The sequence below is a fragment of the Cyanistes caeruleus genome, chromosome 20 (assembly GCF_971803275.1).
Source record: "Cyanistes caeruleus chromosome 20, bCyaCae1.hap1.1, whole genome shotgun sequence".
Classification (NCBI taxonomy): Eukaryota; Metazoa; Chordata; class Aves; order Passeriformes; family Paridae; genus Cyanistes; species Cyanistes caeruleus.
This window is the reverse complement of record NC_141720.1, coordinates 353,049-373,537: the sequence shown is the minus strand read 5'-3', so window position 1 is coordinate 373,537 and position 20,489 is coordinate 353,049. Positions and strand designations below refer to the sequence as shown.

The window sequence follows — 20,489 nt, the reverse complement described above, 5'->3', positions numbered from 1 at the left end:
TGACCCAGACTGCAGTGTTCTCATCCCTGCATGGACTGGCTTGAAAAATCGAGGGAGTCTTGTTGCAGCTTAAACTGTTGTGTTTGCAATTTCACTGCCTCAGGGTGGTTTGGTTGGTCCTGGACCTCCTTGATTGGGTTCAGGCAGACCTCAGGTGGGGAAGTAGAAAATCCAGAGCTGCCCTCTAAACCAGCCCTCTGTTTGTGTTCTGTTTATCACTGCTCTCCCAGCAGCTCCAGGGCTGTCACCTGTCCTGGGGACCACTCTGTGATGGTCCACACTGGACACCTGGAGCCAGGCAGCAAGTCTGGCCAGCTGGGCTGGGATGAAGGTGCCAGACAAACCTTCCCAGCTCCTCTCTGACAGCTGCAGCAGGTCTGACAGGGCTCTCTCTGTCTGCTCCTCCTTGGCAAACACCAACCCTTTCAGCTGGCACTGGGAAGCCTGGGGACAGTGGCCCGAGGGACGAGGCTCCCAGCTCCACCCTGCTCCTCCCCTCTGCACCAACTCTCCCTCCTCTTGCCTTGTCCACCCCGGACACTGGGTAAGGATCTCTTCTCACCTTGCCCTAAGCCTCACAGCCCTGGCCCTGGCTCAGTTCCTGGCTCAAAAGTGCTCCTGGACTGGGGACAGGCAGCGACAGCTCAGCCACCTTTGTCTGCATCACACAGACACGGGTCAGGGTAGGGCAGGCTTTGCCCTCACTTCCCAAGCACCAAGACATCTTTGTCAGGTAAGGAATTAAACCTGCCCCAGGCTTCACAGGACACTTAGAGTGAACCAAGGGCTTTTAAAACCAGCCCAGGATCACACTCAGAATCACACTGGACAGAGCCTGCATTATTGTGCCTTTGCATCCCCCTGAATTCCAGTCCTCTGACATATTTAGATCAAACCTGATGACCCAAATCTGACTGCAGCAACTGAGAGGAGAAATGACCCTCCAAAAAGAGCAGCTTAAAGAGCCCCCACGTGTGCTCCAGGCCACCCTGGGCCGCTGCAGCCGAGCACAGAGGAGCAGCCAGGCAGCACCGAAGTGATTCACCAGCTTTAATTCAATTACTTTGCAAAGCACTGTGAGGCCAGCAGCGCCTCGGTGGGACCCACAGCAGCTGGAGGGCTCTGCAGGCTCTGGGAGCTGTCACTGACAGCCCATGTGAAACAGCTCAGGGGGCCAGTGAACATGTGAGCGATGCAGAACCCATCTGCCTGTCTGCAGAGGGACATCCTGATGGAGCTGGAGCAGCAGAGGGTCACCCCATGGCTGGACTGGGCCAGCAGCTCATTGGGAGACCTGGAAAAGCCCCCAGCCCTTTGGGGAGGGAAGGCTGTGGGGTCAGGGAGGAATCTGCCTCCAGAGCTGGCTGGAGGTGGAGGTAGGCATGGAAGGAAACAATAGAGAGGAGGGAAAAGGACGCTTCCTTCCTTCCTTCCTTCCTTCCTCTTCCCTCCTCAGAAGCAGGGACCTAGCTGAGGTTCCAAGGCAACATGAGAATTTGGAATTTGTAGGGTGTTGCAGGGATGGGGCTCCTCAGGCATTCAGGATCTGCCGTGGCCTCGGGCACCTCTCGAGCCCCAAGCTGGCAAGGGTGTCCAGCCATAAGTGAGGCTGGGCAGGTATTGGCAATGTGAAAAAAACAGAAAAAACATTTTCACTGCAAAACCTCTCCTCTGGCCCTTTCTTTATCTCAGCACTGAGCAGCTGTGATGCCCTAGACAGGTCTCATTTAATTAAAAACTAGAATGAGGAGGCTGCTAACGCCACTGTTCGTCTTCTGAGAAGATGTGATGTCTGCCAGTGACTGGGGCAGGGAGAGCCAGTTCTGTCCCATCCCTGCCACGTTCCCAGGCAGCCAGAGCTGCCTGCTGTGCTCTGTGCTCCTCTGGCCACCCTGAGCACTGAGCTGGGCTCAGCTGCTGTGCAGATGGGCTTTTCCATGGTCTGCTGCTGCTTTCCCAGTCTTGCTTCCCACTTTGCAGGGCAGCCTGAAAGCCAGTGCGAGTTCCAGCCGTGGCAAAGCCCGACCTGCTTTGCTCAGCGGTGGGAGAAGAACCGGCTTGAGCCCTGCGAGGGGCTCGGGGGAGCCTGGGGGGCTGATGTGTGCCAGCCTGGGCCAGGGGACACTGTGCCCAGGAGACACAAACCGCAGGGCAGAGAATCCCCCTGCACCCCACCCTCAGCCCCATCCACCCCTCTAGGGCTGCACCCGGCTGGCCCCAGAGCCCCCAGAGCCCCCAGAGCCCCCGGAGCCCCCGGAGCCCCCGGAGCCCCCAGAGCCCCCAGAGCCCCCAGCGCCCCCCGTCCCACCGGGCTGGGCTCCCCCAGAGCCCCCGCTCAGCCCAGCCCAGCCCAGCCCAGCCCGGCCCAGCCCAGCCCAGCCCAGCCCAGCCCGGCCCAGCCCAGCCCGGCCCAGCCCAGCCCGGCCCAGCCCAGCCCAGCCCAGCCCAGCACGGCCCAGCCCAGCACGGCCCAGCCCAGCCCAGCCCGGCCCAGCCCAGCCCAGCCCAGCCCAGCCCAGCCCAGCCCGGCCCAGCCCAGCCCAGCCCTGGCTTTGGGTTTTCCCCGCTCCTGGGAACCGAGCGCCGGCTTTTGTTGGCAAACAGAGCGCAGCTCTCATGGGAAAGGTTAGTGCAGTGCTTAGCTCCTGGGGAGGGATAATGGATTGTGATTGTCACACCCCCGGGGCCTCGAGGTGACAGCAACACGGGAGAAGGGTTTTTAACACCTTCCCCTTGGGAACCTTTCCCTTCCCAGAGTCCCCCCCCATCCCACTGTGGCATCCTCGCCGCCGCTGGAGCCTGGGAAACAGCGGGAGCAGCTCGGGCTCCGTGTCCCTGGCCCGTGGTGTCACAGGGCACACAGGGGGCTGTGGGCTGGGGCTCCGCTCTCTGCTGAGCCCCCCTGGCCTGTGCCCTCCCCGGGACTGGGTGCCCTCGGTCCGTGTCCCCACGGCTGTCACCTCCCTTCCCAGCTGGGATATAGCGCCTGTCTGAGCTGGGACTGGGGCTCCCGGTGCCACCCGGGGCACCCTCAGTGCATCACTCCGGGGCTGAGACATCCCACAGAGGCTGCACAGCCCAGCTGCTGCACAAGGACGGTGCACACACCCTGCTGCCTGCCTCGCTTTTCCTAGGAAAGTCAAGATTTCCTCCTCATTCCAGCCTCCCTCCCCATCCCGCTGCAGAGGACAAGCCCTGTAAGTGTTGTGAGCACTGGGGACAGCGTGTGGCTGTGCCCCGCTCCAGGCCTGCCGTGGCCACCATCGGCTGCTCTTGCCCTTTCCATCACAGCAGCGGGGTGGGGGCTCCCAGGGCTGGGATCCCAGCACAGGGACAGAACCTCAGCCCTCGATGGGCCAGGATGCAGCTCCACCAGGAGCTGCTGCTTGTCTAAGGGGGCAGAGCTGGATTAAACCCATGGTCGCTGTAGGTATTGAGGGAGCTCAATTCAGACTGCCCATGCAGGAGCTGGAATGTCCTCAGAGCAGGAGAGACCAGTTCTGCCAAATTCCACCCCCTGGGATGGCCAATTACAAGTGTCATTGCTTGGTCTGTCACACTGCTCTGAGTCTCAGGGCAGACACTCAGGCACTTACTGATGTCAGAAATGGCACATTTTTGGAGCAATCCTTTCCTGGGTGACCTGCTCTTGATGCTGAGGTTGCCCAGGGGAAAGCAGCAGCTCCCCAGCCCCCAGCACAGCCTGTCCCTGGTGTGCTGTTCCCACTGGGCTGTGCTCAGCTGGGACAAGGGCTCAGAGCAGTGGTTCAGTGCCACCGTGTCTCCTCCATGAGGCTGGCTCAGAGCATCAGGGGTGGGGTATTTTGGCATCTGGTCTGTGTGTGCTAGAAACAAGGTGGTGAGGAATTGATGCACTTAATGGCCAAAGTCAGTGTTTAATAATGCTGGCACGGGGGGGCTGGAGAGGATTGTCCCCTCTGGTGTGGGGGTCCACACCATCCCCACGCCCAAGGAGAATTTTTCTGGGTCAAGCTGTGCCAGCCCACTCACAGCAGAGGGGATGGTTTCTAGCTGGGATGGCCCAGGCCTGAGAAGCAGACATTTCCTCGCTCGAGTGTGCTGAAATGTTTAATTAGAGTTTAACAGCAGCCTGGGAAAAAGATGTCTCGTCATATTCCTGGGCTGCATTCTGCTGTGGAGCCGCGGGCTCCGTACGCAGAGCTGGGAGAGACCTGCGGCACAAAGAGCCCTTTATGAGCCCTCCCCTGCTCGCCCCGACCCTGAACTTTCCCATCAGCTGCTGGCACAGTGCCCTCGTGGTGCCCAGGAGGGAGCTGGGGATGGCAACAGCCCTTCCTCGGTGCTCCGGGGTGCTGCTGCAGGACAGGGGACAGGGGAGGTGTAGAGGGGACACGGGAGGTGTAGAGGGGACACGGGAGGTGTAGAGGGGACACAGGGGAGGTGTAGAGGGGACACAGGGGAGGTGTAGAGGGGACAGGGGAGGTGTCTGCAGGAGAGGGGACACAGGGGAGGTGTCTGCAGGAGAGGGGACAGGGGAGGTGTCTGCAGGAGAGGACATCCCTCCGTGCTGGGATGCTGGCATGAGCCCGAGGTGCCCTGCTCTGGTGTGGCCACCACAGGCCATGTGCTGGCCAGGCACGTGGCAGGACCCCGGGGTGCAGCAGGATGGGACCTGGGGACACATGGGTGCCTGTCAGGGTCCCTCACCCAGCTGTTTCAGCCCACACTGATCACAGATTTCATTTCACAGACCCCAGCAGGACTCAGACCTCAGTCCCATTCCTGTGCCCCCACAATGGGGAAGGAGGGGAAGATGCCCAGCCCTGCCCAGCAAGGTGGCAGGACAGGATCCTCAGCCCTCTCCATCACCCCCTGGGCACTGGGAGGGCCCTGGGAAGCACAGCCACCATCCCAAGGAAGCTGGAGAGGAATGTGAGGAATGAAGCATTGCTTCCCCAGCTTCACCCCCACAAATTTCCCATCAGCATTTTCCACTCTCAGGTATTTTTCTCTGGGGGGTGAAATTACGGTTCTGCCACCGCTCACCTGCCCACGTCCTGTCTGTCAGGGAAAGGGCAAAGCCAGGCGTGGCAGGGTCAGATCACTCCTGCCATCTGCCCCAGCTTCGCCTCCTCCACTTGGCCACTGAAACAACAGACAGCAACTCCCTTGGGCCCAGCAAGAGCCTAAAAAAGTGCCACATTTGTACATTATTGCCCCCTTTTTACCTTTTCTTTGTGTGTGACACGAGCCTGTGGTGCTGTAGATCACTCCCTGCAGCCCCTGCTGCTGTGCTGGGGAGCTGTGGCAGGGTTGGGCCCCCCATCTCCCCATGGTGACCTCACATGGCACCAACACACCGGGGCCACATTGGAACACCCGGGGGGCGTCGGGCTGGGAACGTGGGGAGTAAAGGCCTGAGGGGTCCTGGGAGTCCTCAGCTCAGGGATGTGCCCACCAGTGTGGCACACTCCATGGTACCTCCTGAGCCCCAGTTTGTTCCCTGAGTCCTCCTTGGCCAAGCACGGGGTGCTGCAGCCCTTTTGGACCTGTCAGGGTGGGATCTGCCTTTTCTCTCTGGCTGCCTCCCTTCACTCTTTGTGCCCAGGGGGTAAAGGTTTTCCGAGTGCAACAGGACCATCCCCAAAGTGAGAATTGGTGCCAGGCCAGGATAAATCAGTGGCCCGTGTTCTGGGGACACCATCTGTCCTCAGCCTCAGTAGTGAAGGCTGGGCTGGGGGCCCAAACACCTCCTCCAGCAGTGGCACAGCCAGACTGCTCATGGTGAGAATTGTGATGGTGGTTTTGATTTTAAGAGTTTAAGATTCTGCTTCAAAATTAAACCATGCAGCCCTCTCAGCTGTGGGGAACACAAATCCCTGGCACATCCCAACTGTTGCCACACAGCCAAGAGGAAGGATCCAGCCCCAGTGTCCGTGGTCAGGGACCAGCCTCTGGACCATGCTGGAGCTGGTTTGTCCAGCTGGGCTTTCCAGCTGAGGAGCTGGCCGAGCTGGCAGCAGTGGCACTGCCCCAAAGGGCCCTGTGCAGGACCCCTGTGCCAGCAGCTCCGTGTGCTCTGCAGCCCTTTGAGGTGGGCTCAGCCCTGCCTGGGGATGAGCTCACCCTGGGGATCATCCCCTCCTCAGGCTGAGCTCAGTTTGAGGATCAGGCCAACCTAGGGGTGAGCTTAGTCTGGAGATGAGCCCATCCTGGAGTAAACCTGCCTGGATGTGAGCCCAGTCTGAGAGCTAATCTCCAAATGTGGGTTAATCCAGGGAAAAACTGTTCTAATCCCATTTTCAGGTCTCAGACCAGTGGCTGATCCCAGCCGGGATGCTGAGCCCAGCTGAGTTAAACCGGGGAGCTGAGCCCAGTTTGGGTGCTGGATGCAGCCCAGCCCAGCCCAGCCCAGCAGGATTAGGGGTCCCCAGGCTGGGAAGGGGCACCGTGCCCCGGGCAGCCGCATAAAGCCCGGCTTGTTTGTGCTGGGAGCCTCCTGCCCCTCCTCCAGCGTTCCCAGCCTATTCTACCTTATGTGTAGGAACTGGTTTTTCTTCCTGGGCCATTGTTTCCGCTGGATTGGGTAGATTGCTCCAGGCCTCGCTCAGGTTTCCTTTCTCACGCTTTTTTTTTTTTTTTTTTTTTTTAATATTCCCGTTTTCTGCAGCAGCTCCTGCTCTCCCCGCCCCGGTTAAAGCAGCAGGTGCTGCCCACCAGGATGGGGCTCACCCCCTCCCAGCTGTGCCCCCTGGCTCTCTGGCAGTGCCCAGGACCAGTGGCTGGGCTCCTGGTGTTCCCATGCTGGGAGCAGCTCCATGAGCAGAGCTGTGCCCTGGGCAGCCTGCAGCTACCCGCGAGCTGCTCGGCCTGGGCCGGCTCAGGTTCCCCTTTTCCTGCAGCCCTGGCCACTAAGTCAGGTTTATTTGGTTTAACAGATGGGAAGGGATGGGCTCACAGGCTCAGCACGGGGTTCTGCAGAGCTCCTGCTGGGCTGGGGGCTGCAGGTGTGACCCCAGGCCCTGAGCATCCCTCTCTCTCAGCCTGACAAGGGACACCAACACCTGGCTGCCCACCGGGCTGGTGAGAGTGTGCCAGGGCTCTTCTGGCAGGCAGCACTGGGCTGAGGCGTTCCCAGCCTCGGAGCAGCTGGAGACACGGGGAGCTGGCCTGCAGAGCTGCTCCCCACTCCTTCCCTCCTGCCACAGCGCACCAGGAGCCAGGAGGATGTCCCGGTGCCTCGGGGATGCTGTCCTCCAGCAGGAGGTCTGGCACAGTGACAGGAAGGGCAGGTAGTGCTCCGATGGTATCTGGCTCCAGCTGGGGAAGGCAGTGTGTCCCCCGGGGGCCTCTGCATAGCAGACTTGGGTTCCCAGATAAAAATAGAAGCTGAAACATGAGCCCAGCTTCCCCAGTTCTGCCTCTGCCCGCACACCCTCACCCCCTCAGCTGCGGTGCTGGCCTGGGGAAGCAGCCCCAGCCCTGCCCAGGGAAGGCAGAGCAGAGGGCAGCAGGATGCTCGGGGACCATGGAGGAGCAGGGCTGGGCAGCCACCTGGCCCAGGGTGGCCCTGGCCACTTGTACAGGGCTGAAAACTGCTCAGGGGAAAAGCAGAGAGCTGAGGGTACAGCTTCCAGCCTGGCCCAGCTCCGAGGGCTCAGCACAGGGCAGGGGAACAAGCTCCTGACATACATCACACAGCCAGACCCAGGAGCTCAGTCAGAGGGAGGACAGCTGCCAGGGAAAGCCAGAAGGAGCCAGAATAAGGGTGGCTGTTGCTTAATCCACAGTAAAGATAATTTCCTAAAGCTTGTCCAGCCCTGGGAGCAGAGGACAGAGCCCCCAGCTTGGCTGCATGTCCAGGGGAAGGTGCAGCAGGGAAGAGGCTTCATGGGCTGCCCTGGGGATTCGTGGGGCCTGGCTCAGGCAGGAGCCCAGCTCCCAGCATGGGCAGCAAGGCAGAGCAGTGCTGCTGTCAGTGACCTGAGCATGGGATCCTCGAGACAGAGAAAAGCTTCAGCCCTTTGCAGTTTCCAGGGCTCTGATTCTCAAGGGCAGAAAATGTATCTCCATGACCCCTTCTACTTCTGCTGCCAAAACATGATGCTCATAAAGGCCTGGGGTTGCTTGGTAGCCAGATTTCCACCTGCATTTTAGTTTTGGAATATGAGCTGACAGGATGTGGAACCTCACTCTGTTCCCAGTGCTGGGCAATTCCAGAGCTTGATTTGGGGATTTTTTCCCAGCTCTGAGGTTCATCAGCCTCTGGCATCCTCTGATCAAGAGCTGGGCTCTCAGCTGGAAAAAACTCAGTAGCTCGATAAAGAGGAACAGCAATGAGCTGCATTGCAGGGAGCTGGGCAAATTAACCCTTCTCCTGCTGTGGCATGGGCTCTGGAGCAGACTGCAGCAGGAGGTGGGTGTCCTGGAGCTGCATGACACAGGTTTGCACCCCCAGGAAGGGCTAACCCTCACCCCAGGGCTGGATTTAAAGCACATTTACAAGGCAGGAAGGTGCTGGCATAGGGCTGGAGGAGCAGAGGCAGCGCAGTCAGGGAAGGGACAGCTCACACCCCAGCCCAGCAGCTCCTGGCACAGAGCTCACCCTAAAGCCAAGTCTTCAGGGACACTGCCTCACCTGTGAGGAGGCAGTTGTTACTGGTTTGATTTGTTATTAAACTCACTGTGAGCCTGTCCCAGAGCAGCACCTGCTGCTGGGTGCTGTATGAACAGGGCTCGTGGCCACAGGTTGGGTCAGGGGTGCTGTGGAAGCTTCAGCTTTTTGGGGTGCTCAGCCCAGCTGGGAGGGAAGATGAGCAAGTGAGGCTTGAGGTGGCTGAGAGGCAGCTGGAGGGATCCAAGGGGGGATGAATGTGGTGGGAGGTGGGTCGAGCATAATTTTTTTTCCTCTGGGAAATTCAGCTTTGCATGTGGGTTTAGGTGTAGTGTGGGGTGAGATTCTCATCGCTGCAAAGGCCTTGAGGTATTGAAAAGGGCTTTTGTTGTCACCCCTGGCAGTGACAGCAGCGGGATGGGGTTTGTGGTTGGGGACCAGCAGCGTCTGCGCCCGAGGGAGCGCGAGTGCAGTGTGGGGAGAGAAGAGCAGAGGCCACAGAGCCTGCTCCCATCCTGCTGCATGCTGAGCCCGCTCCACAGCTCCCACACCTCATCCAGGGATGTGCCTGTGCTTCCTCTCCTCTCTTCCCAGCCCTGCTCTTCACCCCAGCCCACCAGCCTTTGCTCAGAGCAGCTGCAGACTGGGAGGTGGGAATGGAGAAGGTGCCCTGACAAGAAGCCAGTGGGAGCTGGGGGGTCCCAAAGAGGAGCCAGCAGGAGCTGGGCTACCCATGGAGCCTCCAGGGCTCTGTCCCCCTGCCTCTCACTGTCCCCCTGTCAGAGGAGCTCCGCTAATCTGCCCATTTCAGCCATGGCTGATGCTCCCAGACAAGCAAGGCCCTTGTAGCTGTCAGGTGAGCCTTTCCCAGAGCTTATGCAAATGATACTAATTAAAGGCATTCTTATCTGTTCAATTTCCCACACCTTTTGCCTCGAGGGGGATAGAAAACTTCATGATTTAACTCCATATTTTGTGGCAGTTGGAAGCACTGCCTAGGGAAAGTGTTGGGAAACGCAGCAGGTCACTCCTGATGAGAAGAATTGGATTATGCAAGTGTTGAAACACTTTATTATGCATGAGAAACCTTCCAGAAACAGATGACTAATAGCAAAGCAGGAGCAGAGAAAGCAGTGGGAACGCAGTTCCAGGCTGGCATGGGATCCATGTCATCTTACCAGCTTAGCAGGGTTGGGCTGGGTCAGCACTTGCCTAAGAGACCTCTCGGAGTACCTGGCTGGCAGCGAGGGAAGTGATGATAATGATTCAATAAACAGAGAGCCCTTCCCTCTTTGTGAGCCAAACAGCCCCCGATGCCAGGATCCCACTGGCAGACCCGTGTTTCCACTGGCAGCAGGTTACTGAGCTCAGACGGCCGTAAACCCTCTGCTGCTGGATGTGCAGGCAGGTTTGGAGAGGATGCATCTCCATGGGAGCGTCACAGCCCAGCTCCCAGCCCTGGCAGGGCTGCCCTGCTGCTGTGGTGTGCATGCACAGCCTCTGCTCTCTGGAAGTACCAGAGACACAGCCAGCATCTCCTCTGCTGCTGGGGGTTTGCAGTACCCAAGGACAGGCCCTGGACCATTGCAGCAGTGCAGGAGCAGCGATGTGCACCTTTGTGATTGCCAGGCTCTGGTGATCAGAAGATCACCAAGGAAAGCTCTTGGCACAGAGGGGAAGGGAAATGGCCCAGCCAGCTGCCCTCTGAAAAGCCCCTTGGAGAGCTGGCTGTCCCCAGCACTGCACTCAGAGCTGGCCCTCGCACCCACAGGCTGTGGAGATCTCCAGTGGGCTGAATCGCCCAGCTTCTGCTCTTACTGCAAGGACCTTGAAGGTGCTACTGGGCATTGCTGCAGGAAGAGAAGAGTGTCTGAAGGTCAAAGCTGTGGGTGCAGCAAGGGCAGCTGAAGTCACTTGGGAAAAATGTGAGAAAACAGACACGTGGAGAAATGAGCATGGTCAGATCCTGGCCTCTGCTTCACATCTGCTGGGTTGGTACCTGGTTTTCTTTCTCTGCCCTTCCCACCATCTCCTGCCGTCCTGGGCACTGTGCTTTGGGCTGTAGGCAGCAGATGTGTGAAGGCAGATCCACAACTCCTGGCCTTGGAGGCAGTAGAGGGCAGCCTGTGCTAAGCCTGGGCATCCTGCAATCTGGGGAGGTTTCAAGTCTCAATAAGTCCCTGAGAGAAACTCCTGGATGCTCAAGGGCTGTGCTTTCACAACCAAAGTGAGGGTTGCAACCTTCATCCAGAGGAGTGGCCCTTTCACCGGATGATATCCATCTTGGAGAGAGGGAGAAAGAGGAGAGGGTAGGCAGGGAGTGGGAAAAGGGATGTCACTGCAGGTGGCTGTTGAGTAGTCCTGTGATACAGAGAACAGAAGACACCCAAGGAATTGTCCTGACATGAGCTGCCCTGAATCGCCCCAAAGAGTCCACAGCAGGCACTGCTGTCCTTTGCAGCAGCTGTCTCCAGGCAGAGAGCTGTGTCTCACCAGTGAAACCCCTGCCAACACCCCTCAGTGCTGCTGGCCTGTGATGTTTGTCAGCAGAGCAGGTGGAAGGAGCCCCAAGGCCCAGAGGCCGCTCCAGGGTGGCTCCTCTGGGCAAGGTCAGCATCACCAAGGTGACTCAAAGCACTTTGGAGATGCAGCTTTTAGATGTATCAAAGGAAGGAGCAAAACTAACTCCAGTGCTGTCTGAACTGCTCATCTTCCACGTGTTTTGGGTACCAACCTGAGCTCATGCTACCAGCCTTAGCCAAGCTCACACTGACTTCTGCAGCCCTTTTGGAGTCACCAAAGGTTTGGCTCCTGCTGATCTTGAGTTTTCTTTCAGCTTCTCAGCTGAAGGTGGAGGTGCAGAAAGAGGATGGGATGCTGAGGTGGCCCTGCAGCTCCAGGCTCAAACATCCAGTCCCTCGAGTCCTGGGAGGTTCGTGTGTCAGTGCTGCTGAAATCCCCGGCCGGGAGGGCAGGGAGAGGCAGGGATCATCCTAAACAAAAACAGGGCGCCAGCTGGGCTGGCAGCATTGCAAAAGGACATTTCACCTGCCTCGTCCTCCTTGGTGGCACAGGGAGAGCCTCAGTGCAGGGGTCTGGGGACGAGCACCTCGCTGGGCTCAGGGACCACAGACCCAGTGACAGCAGCCCGGTCTCAGTGCAGTGCCATCACTCCCAATCCCCGGTGATGCCCTTGGTGGTGACAGCACAGAGCTGGCCGGGCTGCAGTGGCCCTGTGGACGCTGGCCTGAGGTCCTGGGGAGGGACACGCGGCTGTGGGGGTGACAGTGCCCCACACGGGGGGCAGCACCTGACAGGGACGGGGGACAGCAGTGAGGGGCTGCAGTGGGGACCACGGCTTCGTCTGAGGTGAGCTGCACCTGCTCCTCATCCTTGGCACGAAGGTGGCAGCGGAGCCTGGGGACGTGGGGATGCAGGGACGCAGGGACGTGGGGACGCGGGGACGTGGGGACGCGGGGACATGGGGACGTGGGGACGTGGGGACAGGGGGACGTGGGGACGTGGGGACGTGGGGACGTGGGGACGTGGGGACGTGGGGACGTGGGGACGTGTTCCAGTCGTGTCCCCCAGGCCAGGGAGCCTGAGCTGCAGAGCAGCCCCGGGCAGGGAGCGGGACACGGCGGTGTGCGGGGCTCGGCAGCCGGTGATTCACACGGGAGCCGTGGGAAAGCGAGCCCGCCATGGCTCCCGAGCCCGGATTGCTTCAGCGGGGGTGCAGCCAAGATCCATTTCACAGAGGGCAGAGCAGATCTCGGCTGGGATTTACCAGTGACTAAGCATGTGCTGGCACGGGCTTCCCCAGCGTGAGAAAGGCAGGGCTGCTCCTCCTCCTCCTCCTCCGAGGTGTGCCCGCTGCTGCCCTGCACCCCACTGCCATGGGGACATGGGGCACCCCACTGCCATGGGGACATGGGGCACCCCACTGCCATGGGGACATGGGGACATGGGGCACCCTACTGCCATGGGGACATGGGGACATGGGGCACCCCACTGCCATGGGGACATGGGGACATGGGGCACCCCACTGCCATGGGGACATGGGGACATGGGGCACCCCACTGCCATGGGGACATGGGGCACCCCACTGCCATGGGGACATGGGGACATGGGGCACCCCACTGCCATGGGGACTGGACAAGTGTTTGGCTGCCAGCTGCACCCTGTGCTCAGCCCCAGGCCCCATCCCTGGCTGCTCCTTGGCAGTGGGGTTTGGGGAGCTCCTTGGGGTCCAGCAGCTGGCACACGTGGGCACTCACAGACCTGTCTGGGTACATTTTGGGAAGCAAAAGGTGGGGTGCAAAGTGTGACTCAGTGTTGGCAGTGCTGCAGCAGAGCCCAGACAAGCAGAGCCAGATGAGAGCACAGGGTGTTTTGGGGTCCACAGCCACCCTCCCCAGCCTCTGTCAAACAAGACAGACCAAACTTTCGAACTTTGGGTGTCTGCTTGATGCTTTAAGGCAGCCTGTTGCTGGTGTTTTCTGGCCAGGGAGCCAGGGTGGGCAGCAGTGCTGGCAGCCTGGCTGGACGTGTGGCTGACCACACAGCGAGGGGACACCCCTGGAGGGGTTCCTGGGTTTGTGGCTGGTGCCTGTCCTTGCTCGCTGGGACAGGCTGGTTTCCCTGCTGTGGTGCAGGTGATGGGGGCTGCCCAAGCTGTGCCAGGCGTGTCCAGCACGGGTTTGTGCCCGGGGCAGGCAGGAGGTGCCCGCGGGGCTCGGTGGCCACCTCAGTGACCTCCCCCTCTCTCTTCTCTCAGGTGTGCAATTGCAACAAGTACCTGAAGGTCTCACGGGAGAGGATGAGGCAGCTGGTGGAGGGCAGCAGACAAATCTCAGGGGAGCACAGTGCAGGTGAGTGGCTGGGTGCCCACAGCTGGGTGTGATCCCCCCTCCTGTGCCCTTCCCTGGGACTCACTGCCCTGGACACAGCAGGACCACCCCCCTGGGCCTGGGGGTTTCTCAGAGGGGGATCAGGGCCCCCTGCCATCAACCCTGCCACGGGGTGCAGACCCACAGAGCTCTTCCAAGTCCGGTTTATGTCTCCGGCTGTGTAAGACACAGGGCTGTGCACGGGATTGCCCAGCCCGGGGGGTTGGTGACATGCCAACAGGAGCTCAAGTGACAGCCTGAGGCCATCATCACCTGAACGTGAAAAACAGCTTGGGTGGTGAAATGCCTCCTGGCCGGGGCTGCTCACGGTGCCTTCCTCACCTGCCCGGTGCCTCTTGAACGAGGTGAGGCTGCCGGAGGTGAGGCAGTGCCTGCCCAGCCAGGCTCCTCCACAGGAGACACATTCTGGTGTCAAACCGCACCCATGGCAGGCACACTGCAATGGGAATGTGCCGTGGTGCTGCTCCAGGCCAGCCCGGCTGTGCCCGCAGCCCTCGGTGCATCCCTTCCCCGGGCGCTCCCGGCCGCTGCGGCTTTGCTGGGAGCTGCCCGTGTGGATCTGGGCATGAGGAACGCGGTGGGGCGGCTTTTCCCAAGGTGCCGGCAGCCTGGGAGCGGGTGCTGCGCTCCCCCAGAGGCCGGGACATCCTCCCAGCGGTTCCTCTGCCGAGGGCACCCTGTGCGTGTGTGCCCAGCGACCAGCCGGGCCAGTTCAGCCAGTTTCACACTATGGGAAATACGAGTGCTGCGCTTTGTGCTCAGAGCCGTTTCCCCTTCCCCCTTCGGGATGAGGCTGATGGAGTGGGAGGGTCTCACACAGCTCCGTGGCTCCTCCACAGACTCTCCAGGGACCACCTTGCCCGACTCTTTACACCCCATTTGCAGCAGCCCGTGTCCCCACCGGGCCGTGCGGTGTCCTGCCGGGTCCCCCAGGACCAGGACAGGGTTCATGGGGAAGGAGCAGGAGGGACCCCTGCGCTGGCCGTGCCGCTCATGACCTTATCGGGGACTCCTCCTGCAGGGAACATCCTCTGCCCCGGGATAGGCAGGGGCAGGGACAAGAGGGGCCACAGCATCCCCAGGGGGGTGGTGGAGACGTGAAGATTTTTTAAATTGTAAAATCCCCCCTCACCATCTAAAATGTGCTGCAGAAGATGAAAACAATGGGTCGTGCTACATTTGGGTCTGTGGTGCTGACCAAGCTCAGTGGAGGCTCCACTGCCATGCTGGGTGGGCACCCTCCCTGAGCCAGTGCTGGGCTCTGGACACCGGTGCAGGGTAAATCCCAGTGGCCCTGGGGGTGGCTGGAGGTGTCCCTGCAATGGGTGGCACGATGGCATCGGGCAGCTCGGGCACCCACCCGGCCCCTGCCAGCCTGACCTGTGACTGGGGCTCTCTCTCCTCCCCAGCTCTGGGCTCCACCCGAAGCCTGGGGAGAAGCCGGCAGGGGCAGCTGCAGGCGGGCGGGAGGAGGAGCAGCAGAGCCGGGTGTGGGGAGGGCTGGCAGCGGCTCCAGCCTGGGGTGGCAGCAGGACAATCCCTGCTCTACAGACACCTCTCTGGTGGGGAGGGCACGGGCTGGTGGGACCCGCTGCCCTGAGCCAGGAGCTCTGATGGAAGAGCCCCTGCGTGCCCAAAGCCCCACGGCTGGAGGCTTCCCTCAGCTGCAGTTTTTGGCTTTGCTGTGAGCATCACACCTGTCTGGTTGCCATGTGGGAAAGAGAGATGTGCTGAGACAGACCCCTGTGCTGTCCAGGAGTGTTCTTGCACCCATGGATCCTCATTTCCTTGTACCAGACTCGGTCTGGGGGCCAAGGCACCCCCATTGCCTTAGGCTGCTCTGGACACTTGTGCACGGGAAGGAAATGGGTTCCTGAGGGGTTGTCCCCGTGGATCCAGGGCATCTCCTGCCCCCTTCAGCAACCCCTTGCATTTAGGCTCTCTTCTGTCCAGGGTAGAACAGGATGACAGGGCAGGCAGGGCGGGGAGGCGGTGACAGCTGGGCGGCTTTGCAGAGCTCTGCTGTGCCGGCTGCAGGGGCTCCGTGCCCCGGGAAGGAGCCGGGGCCGTTCAGAGCCGGCCACCGCTGCAGGGGCTGCCCGGGCTCTCTTCGCAGCGGCACGGGGAGCTGCAGCTGCCTCTTGCTTGAGCTCATCCTCCCTCCTCCACCCTGGGAACATCTTAAGATCATGGCCGAGCCGCTGCAGCCCAGGTTGCACAATCCCGAGTTCTTTGTCCTCTGCTTATCTGTCTTATCAAGGAGGAAAAGATAACCAGGCATCTTCAGTGCCCTGCAATCAGCACATTTCTCAGGCTCATAACTCCTCTTATCAGGCTGATCTCTCACCTCGCCGAGGTTTCCCATGCACCTTTGTACTCCAAGAATGCTCCCAGGTCTGTTCAGCCTTGTGCAAAGCCTCGACAAAGCTGTGAATTTCTCCCAAAGCCCCAGCCCCGGCTGTGGCCGAGCCCCGCACGCGGTTGTGATGCTCTGGCTGTGGAGGGCACGGGGCTCGGGGCTCAGGGCTCAGGGCTCAGGGCTCAGGGCTCAGGGCTCAGGGCTGGCACAGAGCTCAGGACTGTCACAGGGCTCAGGGCTCAGGGCTCAGGGCTGGCACAGAGCTCAGGACTGTCACAGGGCTCAGGGCTCAGGGCTCAGGGCTGGCACAGAGCTCAGGACTGGCACAGGGCTCAGGGCTCAGGGCTCGGGGCTGGCACAGGGCTCAGGGCTCGGGGCTGGCACAGGGCTCAGGGCTCAGGGCTGGCACAGAGCTCAGGGCTGGCACAGGGCTCAGGGCTCGGGGCTGGCACAGGGCTGCCAGACCCGCAGCCTCTCCAGAGGCAGCAGAAGCTGCTGGTTCTTGCCTGAGCCAGCTGGGACAGGCACCCAGTTCCTCGCCCCAAGGCCTTGGTTCGGGCTGGGGTGACACAGAGGGACCTGGGCTGGAAACAGGGCCTGTGGGGCAGGATTTTGGGCAGAAGTACCTGACTCCTGGGGAAGTTGTTTGCTACTACCCTGACACTGGAACCCTGGGGGTGCCCAGGGCTCACACAGCGGGGACAGGTTGCTCCCAGCCAAATCAGGGCTGTGTAGGCTGGGAAAGGGGAATGGGCACAGGTTCAAAGGAGGTTTGCCCCGATCCTGCTCTGTCCCACCCCTCCCTGGGGCATACAGCAGGGGCTTGAGCACAACACAGGGCTGATGCAGAGGTGACAAGTGCATGCAGAAGTGGTGGAATCCCACCACTGAGAGTGGCTTTGCTCAGCCCAGGAAAGAATCTTATGCAGAAATGAGAATGGAGGTCCTGCAGCATCCCCTCTCCCCCGGGCACAGCAGCGTTTGCCGGTCATGAGACACCATGGTGGGAACAGCAGCAGTTTTTGCTGTTCCCATGGGATTAATTCCCACGGGCGAGCAGGGGTGGGCAGGAGCAGTGAGTGGGCAGCACGTGTGAGGCCAGGAGGAGATGGCTCTTGTGCTAAGCACTGCCCAGCTGGGGACAGTGCTGGGGGTGACTGTTGCTACCTGTGGAGCTCTGCAGCTCTCACGTGGGGGTGCTCAGCCTTGGGGGGCTGGGGGCTGCAGGGCCCAGCCCCTCACCCAGGCTCTGTCATCCCCAGGGTGACCCAGCCAAGAGGGGGAGAGGTGAGCGAGAGGCGAAGGGGTTTTTATTTTCAAGATGTTTTATAATGGGATTATTAGTTCCCAAGAAGTGTTTCGAATCGATTTGGTAAGGAATCGCTTTCCTTTCTCCTCTGTGGGGATGCGGTGGGAATCCAGCCTTTGGTGTGAACCTCGCAGAGCTCTGGAAGCCACGGATCTGACAAGTTCCCGGCACGCTGGGAGGACACTCTGGGCTCCCCGTGGCCCCAGGCACCCTACACACACCTTTTGCTCCATCTCTGCTGTGACTCCGGGCTCTGCAGCATCCAGGCAAGCTGGGCTGCAGTCCCAAGGGAGCTGTGGCTCCACTGGGGAGGTCTCTGCCTGTCTGAAAGGGGAGGAAAAAGCCCTGTTTCAACCCCCTCCCCCCTTTCCCCTGGAAACCCCTGTTTTTCTGGGGGATCCAGCCTTTCCCAGCTCCGTTTTCCCGCGTGCCCGCCTGGCATCCTGTGCCTGGCGTCTGGTGGCCCTTTCACCCTGTCGGTGAGGGGAGCACAGGCATCTTCAAAAGCCCTGGGAAGAATTTGGTGGGAGGGGGAGAAGGGGTTTTACAAGCTCCCATTCAGAAATGGTCACTTTGAAGTGATGTAGCATTTTCAATCCTTTGAAGAGCCACAATTAGGAGGGGGCTGGTGCAAGCAAAGGCAAAACTACGGGGTGACCATCACGGCCTTTCTCTCCTCAGGCTTTTAAGGGATGAACTTTCCCTCCCTGCCTGCCTTTTTCCCACGGGCTCGGGGGGTGGGATTGGGGTGTTTGGGGGAGCTGGAGGTTTCCCATCCCCCCGTGCAGGGGAGGAGGAGGCTGCCATTGGCTTTGCCCACCAGCAGCAGGACAGTTGGGAGAGAGAGCGAATTCCTCAGCATCCCTGCAGGCACACAGACTGTCAGTGTCGTGTCCGGTGCCGTGTGTGCTGCCCAGGGAAATTTTAGGCCTGGTCGGGAGGGTCGCGGGTGCCATTAGCAGCTGGTCACTAATTAAAGGCTTCCCTGCGGTTTGTTTGGCCCATCACACAGCCGGGGCTGGGGGCTCCGAGAGCAGCCTGGCCTGAGCTGTGACAGGGAGGCAAAACCAGTGCTCCCAGAGCAGCGGCGGCACTGGTGCCCTTCCCCAGCCTGGGACACGCGGCCGGGGCTGCGGGAGGTGCCGGGGAGCAAGGGCTGCGCTGGTGCCACACCCGGGGCAGGCGGTGCTGGATGGAAACCGGCTTCTCCCGGATTCAGAGGATGCTCCCCCCTGGGATGCAGAGCCTGGGCCCCTGCAGGATGACAGGCCCCTCCCAAGGGTCCCTCATCACACCAGTGACTGTCGGTTCATCTGCTGTCCCCTCTCTCCACAGGCTGTCCGGGGAGCCAGCGCTGCGATGTCACCGTGCCAGCCCGTGCCACAGCCCGGCCTGGCGGTGCCGAGCGGGTGGAGGGGACGGGGCAGCGCGGGGCAGGCGCGGTGCTGGCAGGGGACACGGTCCTGCAGGTCACTGCCATCCCCCCCGGCGTGCTGGACAGAGCTGAGCTCACCGACTTCTACTGCTGCACCCGCTGTGGGAAAGTGTTTTGGGAAGGGTCCCATTTTGGACGCATCGTCTCCCAGTTTCAGGATGTTCTTGTGGCCTCTGGAGACACACAGAGCATCTATGAGCTGAGCTGAGCTGAGCTGGGCTGAGCTGAGCTGAGCTGAGCTGAGCTGAGCTGAGCTGGGCTGGGCTGGGCTGGGCTGGGCTGAGCTGGGCTGAGCTGGGCTGAGCTGAGCTGAGCTGAGCTGAGCTGAGCTGGGCTGAGCTGAGCTGGGCTGGGCTGAGCTGGGCTGAGCTGGGCTGAGCTGAGCTGAGCTGAGCTGAGCTGAGCTGAGCTGAGCTGGGCTGAGCTGAGCTGGGCTGGGCTGAGCTGGGCTGAGCTGAGCTGAGCTGAGCTGAGCTGAGCTGGGCTGGGCTGAGCTGGGCTGAGCTGGGCTGAGCTGAGCTGAGCTGAGCTGGGCTGAGCTGAGCTGGGCTGAGCTGGGCTGAGCTGAGCTGAGCTGGGCTGAGCTGAGCTGGGCTGGGCTGAGCTGGGCTGAGCTGGGCTGAGCTGGGCTGAGCTGAGCTGAGCTGAGCTGGGCTGAGCTGGGCTGAGCTGAGCTGGGCTGGGCTGAGCTGAGCTGAGCTGAGCTGGGCTGAGCTGGGCTGAGCTGAGCTGAGCTGAGCTGAGCTGAGCTGAGCTGGGCTGAGCTGAGCCGAGCCGAGCCGGGCTGAGCCGAGCCGAGCCAAGCCAGCCTAGAAGGTGCCTTTCCCTCTGATCCCTGGTCACCTCCTGGCCAACTTTGTCTCCTCGAGAGCTCCCCCAGGTCAGGGGTGAGCTCTTGTGCTTACAGCCAGGGCTGTGCTAGGACACCAACCCAGGGCAGAGTCCAGCAAGTGGTGTGTACCTGTGGACATGGCACAGAACAGCTTCTAGAGGATTCCATCCAGCTCCTGGAGACAGGGGCCGTGGATGGGACCTGGCACAGCGCCTCTTCCTTCCTGCTGCCCACAGCAGGTGCCGTGGTGGGAAGTGTGCAGCAAGGTCACCTCCAGTCATAGAAAAGGGTCAACAGCAAATTCCACATCAGATCAGCCTCGAGGTGCATCCAGGAGGAATTGTAAATGTTCCACTTTTGAACGGTGGATACATATCAAAGGGAATTAAAGCAGCTTTCTAATCAGCTTATAATATTGTTTCCTTATCTGACTGCTTAAAAAAAATATTTTTTAAAATCCCATTGTATGTGTCATACTAATAAAATAACATTTATTAGGGCAGTAATGAGCCCTCCTTGGTTTTATGGAGCTGTTTGATCCTGTGTGGGAAGGGCAGCCCCAGCAGGGAGGGGTGCTCTGGGTGGGCTCCTCACTCCAGAGCCCGTGGATCCCCCGGCTGCTCCATCTGTGCTCAGCTCCTGTCTTTGCATGACAGGATGTGATCATGAGGAGACCCTGGGATAAAACAGCACTGAGGAAGGCTTTTATTGCTCTTTATCATGGGTGAGATCTGGCTGAGCAGCATCCATCCCTCAGCCCTGGGAAACCACAGGCTGCATCGGATGTCAGACAGTTCCTCTCCTCTCCTTGTGTACTCCCGCACATCCTTCAGAGTTTGACGGGGACAAGGTGTTTGACGCTCAGGCCAGCTTTAGTTTACAAATTAATGTATCAACACTGTTCCTCATCAGGCAAGAATGCACTTCCCTCCCTTCTCCCCCACCTTATCCCCATCCCCTTCCGAGCAAACTTCCTTCCTCCTGTAATCTGGAGCGGAAACCTCGCCACATATTTGACCGGCTCATAGAAATCAGGTCAGTGTTCCCT

General features: G+C 60.3%; 1 protein-coding gene across 4 annotated transcripts in view; it reads left to right on the top strand.

Moving 5' to 3' along the window:
• Positions 1–19,943, top strand: part of EXD3 (exonuclease 3'-5' domain containing 3) — a 178,792-nt gene extending 158,849 nt beyond the window's left edge. The window contains exons 21-23 of one of the 4 annotated variants that reach the window (XM_086858795.1): positions 13,374–13,467; positions 18,510–18,957; positions 19,244–19,943. In XM_086858795.1, the coding sequence (XP_086714921.1) occupies positions 13,374–13,467; positions 18,510–18,817 (402 nt within the window). In that variant the 3' untranslated portion in view covers positions 18,818–18,957; positions 19,244–19,943. Of the gene's footprint in view, positions 1–13,373; positions 13,468–17,287; positions 17,441–18,509; positions 18,983–19,243 lie in introns of those variants that run through there. The other 3 variants (XM_086858796.1, XM_086858797.1, XM_086858798.1) reach the window with 3 other exon arrangements.
• Positions 19,944–20,489: the final 546 nt, after the last annotated feature.